The sequence below is a fragment of the Bos indicus genome, chromosome 19, assembly GCF_029378745.1.
Source record: "Bos indicus isolate NIAB-ARS_2022 breed Sahiwal x Tharparkar chromosome 19, NIAB-ARS_B.indTharparkar_mat_pri_1.0, whole genome shotgun sequence".
Taxonomy (NCBI): Eukaryota; Metazoa; Chordata; class Mammalia; order Artiodactyla; family Bovidae; genus Bos; species Bos indicus.
The window spans coordinates 38,757,949-38,770,549 of NC_091778.1; the positions used below are offsets into that span (position 1 = coordinate 38,757,949).

Genomic DNA, 12,601 nt, shown 5'->3' on the forward strand with positions numbered 1-12,601 from the left:
TGAATAGAGGTATCAAGCTTTGGAGCAATATGCAAACTATCAGATGTCTAGTTAAATATTTTCTTACGTGATTTAGTTGTAAATATGTATTTTTAAAATTATACCCCACTTCAACCCCTAAAATGGATGATGACTAAGTGGCAAGACCCCCACACACTCAGACTCAAGTGGCTGACTGTGTGGTGTTTTAGAGGAGAAGAGAAGAACTTGGGCCTGGACAGGCATTATTCTTCTTCTAGTTAGAAGTTCAGGGAATTCCCTAGGGGTCAGGTGGTTAAGACTCTACACTTTCAATGTACAGGGCAGGTGTTCCATCCCCGGTTAAGGAACTAAGATCCCACACACCATGGGGCACCGCCAAAAAAAAAGAAGTTTAAAGGGAACTACCCAAGATGGTCAGGGGCAAGGGTGGGAAAGTAAAATAAAGATGATCTGAGAGATCTGTGAGGTTGTGAGGTTTGTGAAATCATTTTATTCCCCCTCCTGCCTCCCACAGCTTATTCTGGACTTAAATCATTCCAGCCTATTCTAAAAAGTCAGCAGAAGCAGCTTTGAATCAAATGGTAATAAACATTGGGAGGAAACCCCTCTATATAAAATGAAACTTCAGCCAGCTAGATTTTCCCTTCTTCCACATTAAATAAAAGGTTGCCGGAGTGGACACTCCAGAAAAGAAGTGAAAAAGATTATTCTTCTGAACCCTGCTGTCTCCCCAGCCAACATCTTATTTACATCCAGTCCTCGCTCAGAACAAACTGGCTGCAGCCACCAACAGCCACGTCTGTAAAGGATCGTCTTTGCCCTTTAATTTAGGGTTCCGTCTCCAAATCCTGCCAAGGCAACTGCTCTCTATTACAGTTGGACCTCTCCTCCCAAGCAACTTAGAGACCTGGAGGAGGAAGTGGCATAAATGTCTAATTCTGAATAGATAGCCCCAACAAGTTTACTCCACCCAACAGCCCCCACTTTAGTTCCTGTCTCCCCTCATTTTCTCCTCCTCAAGAGTACCTCATGGAAAGTTGACAAGCCCCAAGCAATCCCAAATGCCACTCCAGAAAAGAGGCAATACACATCATTCCACATAAACTAATTGTAAAACCCTTTATAGTAACTGATTAAAGTCACAAGCCTGTTAAATGGTCAAAAACCACATCCGGGTTGAAAGCCCTACCCCTCTCCACCCCACTAAGAGAAGAGTCAATCCTCACTCTCTGCACAGAGATGTGGAAAGGGACTCTAAGTCTGTGGGTAGGTATGTTTGTACCTTTTGAGCACAAAGGGCTGAAGAAAGGAAATGGACATGAAGGTGGGTCCAGAGTACACCTTTGGAGACTATTTCCAGACCAGGGAAACAGACTGAGACCACCACGGCTTTGCCATCTAAGAGGGCACAGGGAGGGGAGCCATGGATGCAGTCACTACCTCTGAATCCAAGGGACCCCAACTCCTGAATGCCTACTTTCTTAGCTTAAGAGGAGAACTTCAAGACAAACATGCCCATCTCCTACCAGGTAGAGGAAGCTGCTTATTTCTTCCTTCCTCAGACCTTCTAGAGGACTTAAGAGTCCCCTTCACCCGGAATTCTCACAGCACCTACCTCATCTGCAGAATTAGGGGAACTCTCCTCTCATCAGTTTCCCTACCCTACAAGCACCTTTGACAGTATTACCAGAGTGAAATTTCAGTGAGGAACCTGGTCCAGGCTGAGAGCATCAACAATGGAAAATATGCTCTATTCTCCTAAAAGGATGGTTAAGAGACAATGGCAGGGCCCATATCTAGGGGTTCTTGGCAGTTGCCCTGATGAGCTTCATCTCTATCTCCCAAAAGGTGGCCTTTCCTTTTAGCACACAGGTTATCAAAAGCATCCTACACACAAATCCCCTTCAATATACCTATCCATCATTGTTCCACATAAAATGCACACCATATTCACAGAAGTGGACTTGAACACCCTACCTACTGCCATAGGAAAACAGCCCAATGGTTACACCCAGTCCAAAGACAGGAGGCACAAGCCCATATGGAAAACAAAGAATAGGAATAGCTAATGTGTGGTAGCACCAGTTTACAATTAAGGTAATGGTGGCTCAAGGAGATTAATTAACTTTCCCAGTTTCCCAGTCACTGCCTGACTCTAAAACTCTTAGGAGGTCTCTGGAGACACCTGGAAAGGTGTCCACACTTCTGTAGGACTGAGTGAGGGACCTAGGAAAGGTCATGAGACTCTGACCTAATATTAGTGCTTCCTCTCTCCTTGAGCCTCAAGAATTCTGAAAATGATTCCTGTCCTCCCTGCTCCTGTTGCCAAAGAACTCAGACTCCATAAACAACCTTTACACAAAACAATCTTTTAAAAATTTCTAAATTCTCTCATTTCTCCTCTTAAAGATTCTAACTATATCCAATTAACTAAATTAAACCATCCAATCAAACTTCACTCAGACTTAACATTTTCCATCCCAAGTGGCCAAAACATCTGGATGAAAAACTAATTTTTTAACTGAAACTAACTCAAAATGAGTAAAAATGAAGCCTTCCTTAACCCACTGTTCCTAAGGAAATGCTAAAAGGATTGACTAACATCCACAAAACAGATATGCTGTAGAGGGAAAGAGAAAATGAAAAGGGATCCTTCACTTCTGTCTCCTCTCTAACAGGGATCTTCTCCACAACCTCCCACCTACACTATGGACAAAGTTCCCACCCATCCTGACCGATCCTGACCTTATATATGCCTTTAGCCACCAAAATGCCCCTTGTCTAATAAATCAGACTTGTCCTTAGGGGTTATGAAAATATCTGGACAATCTAGTGAAAATTTTTTTTACTCTTCCAGTTATTTGCTCTGTATTTCACACAAAAGCAGTTTACTGGTGGCTCGCCATGCTCTCTGCCACACGACCAGAACATCAGATCCTGGAAGCCTGGACTTCTGCACTAGAACTGCTTTTCTGGTGGTGTTTGTTCTGTATACAGTTACATTTCAGCGTTTCGCAATCAAGTTTTCTCCAACTATATTAAAATGATGAGGTCCAGACCTACTCTTCTCCTGTGATTTACCCATAATCAACACACATCTTATTTCAGCAGTCTGCATTTAGGGTGAAAGCTTGTTCAAGCTTCTTCTTCCTTCACTCCACGCCTCCTTATTGCAAACCTACTGGCTGCAAAGGAGAAGCTGGTCTTAGAAAGCTGACTCTGCTTGTTCAATACTAGGATGACCCCTTGGACCTGCTAAAAAGTACAGAGCCCCCTGTGAACAAACTCCAGGTTCTTCTACTAGAACGCAGTTAACAAACCAAGGACTGGACATCTCCCTGTTAGTGCTGCTATCACAGGCGCCCTCCTGGATGATTGTTTTCCAGCCAAATCAAATCAATTACCAAAAAAGCATACATTTCGATCCCACGTTTTTTCAAGGACAGACCTTTTATTTCTTTTGACAGACATTTTAAAAGGTATGGACTGGACACAAGTGGAAATGGTATGCAAATCTGATATTAACATGGAGTCAAACACTTGGTTGATCTCCACAGCCTCACCAGTGGCCAACTGAAAGACCTGTTGTCAATCACTTACAACTAAATAAAACCCATGGTAAATCCTCTGGTTACTATTACTCCCTTTGTTATTGTTTCAGTCAGCCTTTGGGAGGTGGGGACACACAGTCCATCTACTAAAGAGTAAATATTATCCCACTCTGTTAACTCTTCAAGGTTCTATGCCCCATGGCTAAGGGCCTCAGGTCTATGGGACAGGGCAGCAACTAGAGGCACTTCCATTTTCTCTCCACCTCTCTCATCCTCTTTTTCCCCTGACTCGCTCTTTTCCTGTCTCCTCTGCCTCTTCACTCCACATTCACCCACCAGCCTTTAGCTTTTGCCTTAGAATGGAAAGGTCTTGAGACAGCGCGGGCGCTGGAAGGTCTGCACCATGGGGCCTGAGACCTCTCCCCGTGTGGAAGCCCGGGTAAGCCGCCGCGAGGTTTGGGATCTGGGGGCTCCCAGGACCAAGACGAGGCTGTGGGCCGACGACTCGCAGCCAGGGGTCTCAGGGACCCTGGGAAAGGAAGCCCTCCTCGGAGACCCAGGCCTGCGTCTGTTCCCGGGCAGGGGCTGGCTCACAGGCAGGCGGGGGCCCCTGCGCGGAGCGGGCAGAGATTGCGAGGCCGGGGCTGGGCTGGGGCTGCGGCGGGCGGGGAAGGGTTAGGGCAGCGGGGCCGGCGCGGGCTCTCCAGGAAGCGCCTCCAGCGCCGCCTCGACTTTCTCTGCTTTTTGAAAAAGCGAAGGGAAGGCAGGCAACTCCGAAAGCAAAAATCGCCTTGCCCTGGGCTGAATCTAACACCGTCTTCTAAACCTGGTGCCTGAGAGCCCCTCTCCCGTCGGTCGCTGTGCGCCTCCGGCCGCTCCTCTTTAAAAGGGAAGCGGGCAATCCACCCCAACCCCCATCTCTCTTTCTTTTTTTTCCCCGTCTGGAATTTCCAACCCAGGACTAACTCGTCTGATTTTTCCAGTCTCCCCTGCTGCTTTTTTCCTCCCCTTTTCTCTCCCAAACACTCCCATCCCAAAATCTAAGCTGCACTTTCTGGAAGGCATTAGCCACATTTTAAGAATCTTTTAAGAGGATGGGGAGCGAACAAGAGGGAATTTAAATTCTAACAGTTGGCAAAATGTCTGTTCTTCAAACGCCTTTGCTTCATACATTTATTCTAATGACAACATGACCAACACCAACACCACCCCCCCACACACACACAACACAAATCAACACACGTATAACCAGTCTATATCTCTTCATCACAAAAACCCTTAAACGTCTACAAATAGCACTTAGGTCTCCTTCTTTTCACTTTAAACCAGATCTGGAAAAAAAAATTAGTTTAAAAATTTTATACTCACAAGCCTATCTCAATGGTATCTTTGTCAACTGACTTGTTACACATTATAGAATAAATAAGCTCAAAAAAACGAGGCTTAAAAGTACTCAAACACATAAAGTATGATTCAAATGACATATATTAAGGTAATTTTAAAAGATTAGACGCTCTGAAGCTTTGAATTAAGATTCTTCCAATGGTTAACGTAACAATGTTTTGCTCTTGTTCCAGCAAAGTCTATGCCATTACAATTTTACATTTGGAGCAGTTAACTATACTTTGAATAAATCAGTGATGGGAATTACAATTCTTCCACCTCTTTACGCAAAAGTTCTCCATCTGGGAAACCATTAAAATTTCATCTACTTTGGGTTAGAAAGCCAAGGGTTCTGGAAACCTACAGCTCTTCCAAAGGACAGTCTTATACCACTGTCTTTAGGAAAGTCATTTTCAAATACCGAGCACTAAACGCTAAGTTAAGGATTTCTCTAGCAGTGAAAAAAATTAATTTGCAAACATTTACTTTCTAGGTGACAATTAAAATGCAAAGAGTGAATTGCTTTCCACCTTTCCTCCAAACAGTGCAGAAAAATTAAGAATCAACTGATTTTTTTCAACTTATTTAAAACTCAAAAAAACTGCTATTAGTTAAGAAAACCTTTTTACTAAAAGTGTCAAACTATTTCTACTTTCAACTTACTTGTTGAAGACCTGGTCAAATGTACCTTTCAGCTATAACCACTATGGCAAAAGTGCCTGCAAATACTCCCAACGCTAGTACTTTTCCTCCTTTGAAGTTATTTTTCTTTTTAAGACATTCCCTTGTTTCTCTTATAATTCATTTCAGCCCATAAGAACAATTTTCCTTAAAGGCAAACCCATTCCTGAAGGCAAAATTTTTGTCTGTTTTGAATACATTCAGTGATCCAATTATTTCTTCAGCATCTCCACAAATCACTTAAAAATATTTGTTGCCATTCACAAGCCATCCCTTTACAGAGATTTTTAAAGCAACCAACTTTTAAAAATTAAACTGTAAAATCAGAATAAAGTTTGAATACATACTCTTCTGAGAGTTCTCACACTTCATTTGGCTGGAAGACCATTTTTTGTGTGTTTTTTGGTAGTTAGAAATATAAGGGAAAGTATTCAATTAGCCCACCTCATTTTAAGTCAGAAAAAACAACACTAACCTGCCTAATAAAATCAAAGTCTTCATCTTGAACACATTTCACCTATAGAAATGGAGTACATCTTTTCTTTTTTTTTCCTTAACAACACCTTTTATTTTGATGACACCAGTTGACAGGAGGTATGCTATCTTTAGGCCACATTCCTCTAGAAAAAGTCACACACAGTGGTCAATTAAACAAAAATTTAATTCCCTTAAAAAATTAAGGAATTTTCTTCCAAAATACCCAAGTCTCATTAGGATGATACCCTTTTACCTTCACTACTCAAGTGTCTCAAATTTAAAAATAAATAAATACAAATGCTTTCCACAATTGTTTCTAAAATGCTTTTGCTTTCCCTCCTTTGTCTTAACACTTGGCAGTAAATTTATATAAATTCTCAACAATAAGCTGAAACTCTTGACTAAAATTCCAACACTGACTTAGAGGTCATTTGGAAAGGTGATCTCAAGAGAAATTTAATGCCATTCATCTAAAAAATTCAATTTAATGTTTTCAGTTTAAATGTATAGCGTTCATTCTCTTGAGTTCTTAAAAAGGAACAAACTGTATTTATCAAATAGATACAAGATTAAAACAAAATATATTAACACTTCAAAATCAGTTACTCAGAGGGAACTGCTAAAAAATATTGTATCTTTTGCTTGCTAAACCCCACCCTCTAAAAACAAAAACAAAACAAAACCCAAAAAACCCCAGGAACTAGGTTGGGAGGTTTTTATGAATCTCTTGGAAATCTTTAAAGCCATAGTTCATTTGGAACTGAGTACATCAAGAAGAGTTTTCCTCTATTTTTAAACTGTGAAAACAATATATATATACACACACACAAACACACACACACACCACATATATATATATGCACCATTGTTCATTTTGCTTAAAATACATTCCGTCATAGTTAATTAACTAGTTCCTGTCCTATACATCCACAAAACTAAAAAAGCCAGGAACAAACCAACTGAAGAAATAACTTTTCAGACAGACTGAAAACACATACCACAACATGCCTCCTCAAAGAACACAAAATGATAGAGCAAACCGACTTCAGGAAAACAAACCTTTTTTTAAATCCTAAAACTTCAAAAATTGATTCATTCTAGAAAAATGAAGTGCCTTACCACCACTCAGAGGAACAAAACACAACTGACTCAATGTTTGTGCTCAAAAATTGTTTCAGGAAGGGGGGAGAACACACAAAACTTTGAATATGGGTGTGGAAAGAAGATTTTGTACCCAGTCCTCACAAACCCCACCCTTTCCCAACTCAAAGAAGCCCTCAGTAATACATTTTGGAGGGAACAAGAAGCAGCCTAAAAATGGCTTTAAAGCAAGCAGATGGCTTAGGAGAAAAGATCCATAAAATACAGAGCACCATGAAAATTAAAATATAAATGTTTGGGGTTCCATTTCATCACATTTTGCTATTTTTCTTGCTTTTCACTTCATTCCCTTTAAAATTTAAACCATCCTTTAAAGCAAAAGGAAAAATTCCACATATTTCAGAATTCCAGTTATTCTGGTTATTTCCCATCAACAAGTTTCAAACACTCAGCTTTCAGTTCAAAAATCCACTATCTTCTCAGTAAATCTACTGATGTCAGTGTACATACTTCTCTTAATCCCATCTCCAGGAAATGCTTCCAAATAATAAATAACACTTCTTTTTCTTTCTTCTGATTTTATTGCCTCTTTATTCCTTAACCCTAATTGCCTTTCCAATAACAGAGTATTTCAAGCACTGGAGATTAAATCACAAGTTCTATAAACATAGTTACAAGTCATATTGATCATCTATAGATACAATAGTTCCATGTTACTTAAATATCTCAAGCTAAAGCACTGAACAGATTTTTCTCACATTAAACTTTGTAGATCCTCTTAACTGCCTTCAAAAAAGCACAGTCACCCACCTCCACCCTCCCACCCAGAAAAAGCCAGGGACTATCCTGAAATGCAGCAAGTTTCCAGTTGAAATGACGGGGGGAAAAGATCAAAGATTTACTGGGGACTGCAACACGAGAGAAAATTCTGCACTGTCAACACGTTTAAAGTGAGGTTTGCAGAAAGACTCTGCCCTTATACTTCCCAGCCAGAGTTCAGTGAAAGATATGAACCATGAATCAGTTTTGGGGATAACATGACAGACGTACCCCCTTTGCTAAAGAGAGAACAGGAAGGTACTGGAACAGTCTCTTTCTTACACACTTACACACACACACACCCATTCATCCAGGGAGTTCTAGACCCTCCAAAGAGCCCCAGCTCACAGCCTGAACACAAAGCTCTCACCCCAGATGGTCCCCTTGTAACAATGGACTGAAGGAGTGGGGGTGGGGGGCTCAGAAAGGATAGTACAGCCAAAGCGTATTTGCAAAATCCAGTTGGAAGGGGAGGACTAGGTCTGAGGGGAGGGACTAGAGATAGGGGTCTGTGAAAAAAAAATTATGCCTTTGCCTGTTGCAGAAATATAAAGCACAAGCATAGAATTCTTTAGGGGCCAGGAACTCATTCCACTTCCCTTAGGAAGTCAAAGGGGACCCCTCTCCCAATTCACTTAAAAATTATGGTGAGAAGGGTGGAAAAAACAGGCCTGCTAAAAAGTTGCTGAATGGCCATGAGTCTAAACTCTTTTTAAAAGATTTTTAGCTTCCCTACAAAAATAGCCCCACACACCCGAACAAACTCCACAAGGTTTCTCCCCCATTGATCTTTTCCCCCTTTACTTCTCCAAGTAACATCTCCTAGTCCACCCCAGCCCCAGCTTTTTTTTTTTTACAAGCTGTAAACCACCCATTACAAGATCTTAGCCAATCTTCCCTCCCTGCCCCCAACATCCGGAGTTGGGGGTGGGAAGGCCAGTAAAGGGTTTCTTCCCCTGGAGACAGGATGGACCCCTAAACACAGCCTCTCAGCATCCCCAGGCTGACCCCTCCCCAGAGAAGAGCTCATTCCTACCTTTGTTTTTTGGGGACGGAGTGTTCAATCTCTAGGCGTTTTCCTTGCAGCTCCACTTTCCCTACAGATTAAATTGAAAAAGACAATATGAGGGCTTGGACAGGGGGTAGGGGGCGGGAAAAGGAAGGAGAAAGACACTAGGGTGATTCAGGGGTTACTGGGATTTGAGATTTTCCTAGGAATCCAGGTAGTGGGTTCCGCAGCCGGATGTGAGAAGGTCGCTGGAGGAATGGTGGACTCTATAAATTCATTATCGTGTTTTCTGAATTTGTGTTTTGTTCTCTCATTGAAGCTAGCTGAGTAGTGGACGGCTCTGGGAGCCGGATTTGGGAGAGATGCGAGGGCGTCCGTGTGGGCCGGCTACCTTTACAGCTCCCAGATGTGGGGAGAGGGGGCCGAGAAAGGGCTCCCCGTTTCTCCTAAAGTGTGTGGCGGGGGGTGGGGAGATGGGGTGCAGAATGAAACTTTATTTTCCTGCCTAGCCAGGGAGAAGGGCTTCGGGTGGCGGGGCGGTCACCTGTCGGGACCGGCCCGGAGGCGAGGCCTGGGGGAGCGGAGCGGGGCCCCGCGGGAGGGTCCCCGGCGGCCGCGGCGCGCGCCTCTCGGCCCAGCCTGGGTCTCGGGAAGCAGCATGGCGACCCGCCGCCGCCACCGCGCCACCCCGCTCACGCCCCACTTTCAAATCAAAATGGCTCAAGCCCCGGGCCCTGGGCGGGAGGCGGGACCCCGCCGCTCTCAGGTCGAGCCCGAAAGCTGCAGTCCCCACGGAAACCCTGGAGATCAGGAGCCGAGCGAGGACCCTTCCCCGCCCGGAAAGGCCTAGGGCGGAGGAAGGGGAGGGAGTGCTGGGGCGGGCGGGGGCGGGGGGGCGGTGTCCAGCCTCGGACACCGAGGGCCTGACTTAGAAGGACGCCCACGCGGGGGTCGTCCTGGTGGCGAGTCCCCCCTCCCCTCCTGCCAACGGGGGCTCCCGCCCCGTCGGTGGAGGGGTAAAGGGATCACCTCACTAAAACCTCCAGCTCTTCATCTCGGGCTGGGAGGGACCGGCGAGGGGTCAAAAGGGGAACCGAGAGGGCGTCGGAGGAGGTGGGTGGAAGTCGGTACCCAGGCCAAGCCCCGCAGGCCGGGAGCAAAGAGGAGTTGGCGGGCAGGGGAAGAGGAGGAGCAGGTCCCCGTTGTTCAGGCGGTGCTTTCTCCGGGGAGGGGGTGGACTCTTACCCGAGAAAGTTTCGATGGCCTTCATCGCCCAGTGCTCGTCGGGGCAGTCCACGAAGGCATAGCCGGATTTGACCAAGAACTGGCCGCTGTAGGAGATCTTGTGCTCCGCAAACACTTTCTCCAAGTCCGCAGGGGTCACGCTCTCGTTGAGATTGCCGATGTACAGCTTGTTCATGGTGGCGGTCTCGGGCAGGACGCGGTCCCGGGCAAGGCCGAGCGGACGGGCGCGGGCGGCGAGCCTCCTAGGCCGAGGCGGGAGGCGGCGGCAGCAGACACAAACTTTCTTTGCACCCCACCCCTCAAGTTGTCCGGAGCCGGGGCGGGGAGGGCGGCCGGAGGGCGCGCAGAGGTCGCGGGAGAGTTCGGGGAGGCCCGGGAGAAGTGCCCGCGGCGCGCTGGGAGGCGGACGACGCGGCGCGGCTCCTTCCCTTCTGTCCGAAACCCCTCCGAGCGGGCTGGTGTGTCACGTTTCTCCGCGGCCGCCCTGGCGCCGCCTCTAAATAAAATCGACTTGAAAAAAAATGGAGCGGAAAAAAAAAAAAAAAGGCAAAGCCACGTGGTGAAAGCCCCCACCCACCCTGCAGGGGAAGACCCCCGACGCCTCAGGGCCCTTGGGCCCTCCAATCCAGCCCAGCCCACCAAACTCCCACCCGGGGGGGGTGGGCTCTCAACTCACCCCCCGGGTAAGCTGAGTAGGAGGGGGCTGCTTTCGTGTAGCTCTACTTGCCCCCTCCCCCTTCCAAGAATCTGGCCCCTAGGGAGGCGCCCCGCCCCCCACACACACCCATCCCCCTACCCGGGCCCTAGCTGGGGGAGGGTGGTCCAGCCCAAAATCTCCCTCCTCTTACGACGTTGGGTAAAATGTGCGGTTATTTTTCATTCAAGTGGTCTGGGCTGGGGGGGAGTTTGCCCACCCTACCCCAGCTAACTGCTAGCGACTGACAGGCGGGGGACGGCCGAGAGAGACAAAGAGAACGAGGACTCTGGGGTCTTCAGGAGGGGGTCGCGCGAGCCGGTGATTTCAAAAGAAAGGCGCTTTTCCCCTAGATCTTTAATAAGTGTGTGTGCGGGGCGGGGGGGGTGGGGTGGGTGGTTCTCGGCCTCCCCTACCCCAGCTCTAGGAGACTCCCTCGCCTCGGGGAGTCCGGGACTGAGGGGCCCCGAGAGCGCGGGACTGGGAAGCTGGAAAACACGGGGGATCGCAGCTGGAAACCAGGGATCCGCAGAAAATCGTGTTTCGGGATTCCCTCGGGAGAAAGGATGGCTCACACTCGGGGTTCGGCTGTTGAACTCTAACGTCTCGGGGTCCTGGGGGAAAGCGCGGCTCCGGCCCAAGATGACCCCGAGAGAGAGGGAGGGGTGGAGAGAAGGAAGAGGAGTGGTCGCACGAGCGGACCCGGGCTAACCGAAGGGGGAGGTCTCAGGGAGGGAGTGACAGGGTGGAGATCCGAAGGATCCCCTTCTCGCTCCCAGATACGGGGGCAGACAGGTGGAGTCCCCTCCGCCCGTCCCTCTCGCGACAGCGACGGCAGCTTTCCCAGCTCCGGGTTCGGGTCTCGGAACTTTTCTAGGGTGCGGGATTTGGATCCTGGCTGGAAGGCGGGAGAAGGGCCGAGGGGCGGGGGGGGGGGGGGGGCCGAGCGCTAAGCCCCGCCCACGTCCCCAGGTCAGGCCCGCGGGGGGAGGGGGTAATTTCCGCTCGGCGCTCGGGGAAGCGAGGGGCGGGAGCTCAGCTCGGAGGAGGGGGCGGCGGCGCCTTCCCCGCCCGCCTGGGGAGGGGGAAGCGGATCCGCCCTGGTCCCTTCCCTCGCCTTTGACCAACTCGTTCCGGATCCTCTGGCCCCGGGAGCCCGAGGGACGGACCCGACTGGGCGAGGGGCGACACGTGGGCGGTCGCACCCCGTCTCGGCGGTGGGGGAGGGGGCGGTTGGCCGCGCGTCTCGGAGTCCCGGGTGCGCGGCGCAGAGCCGGGCGTGCGGTCCACGCGCAGCCGGGATCCCAGGCCGAGGGGCGAGCGAGGCCAACGAGTTTCCAGCGGCGGGGGCTGGGACGGCGCCAGCGGGTGGTGGAGAACACGGCCCTGGGACCCTGGAGCCCCTTTACCCAGCGAACCAGGGCAAGAGGGGGGTGGACCCCCAGTAATGCCGGAGTCTCCCCGAACTGGGCGGAAGCTGGGGGTTTGCTCCTGGTTCTGCGAGAGGGAGAAATAATTTTGTCGGGGGCACGCATGCTGCGAGGGCAGGTGAGGAAGGGGGTCACTCTCCCTTTCCCGGTCCCCGACCCCATTGTCTCAGTCGCCGGCGGCCCGGGCCGACTCCGCAACACGTGTTAGCTGCACCGATATGAATGCCTT

The 12,601-nt window shown here is 48.4% G+C and overlaps 1 protein-coding gene across 2 annotated transcripts in view; it reads right to left on the reverse strand.

The window, feature by feature from the left end:
* IGF2BP1 (insulin like growth factor 2 mRNA binding protein 1) overlaps positions 1-10,971 on the reverse strand; it is a 46,102-nt gene extending 35,131 nt beyond the window's left edge. The window contains exons 1-2 of one of the 2 annotated variants that reach the window (XM_019980658.2): positions 10,249-10,971; positions 9,031-9,091 (exon numbers count right to left, since the gene is read on the reverse strand). In XM_019980658.2, the coding sequence (XP_019836217.2) occupies positions 9,031-9,091; positions 10,249-10,423 (236 nt within the window). In that variant the 5' untranslated portion in view covers positions 10,424-10,971. The remainder of the gene's footprint in view (positions 1-9,030; positions 9,092-10,248) is intronic. The other variant, XM_019980657.2, reaches the window with a different exon arrangement.
* Between the last annotated feature and the right edge of the window lie 1,630 nt (positions 10,972-12,601).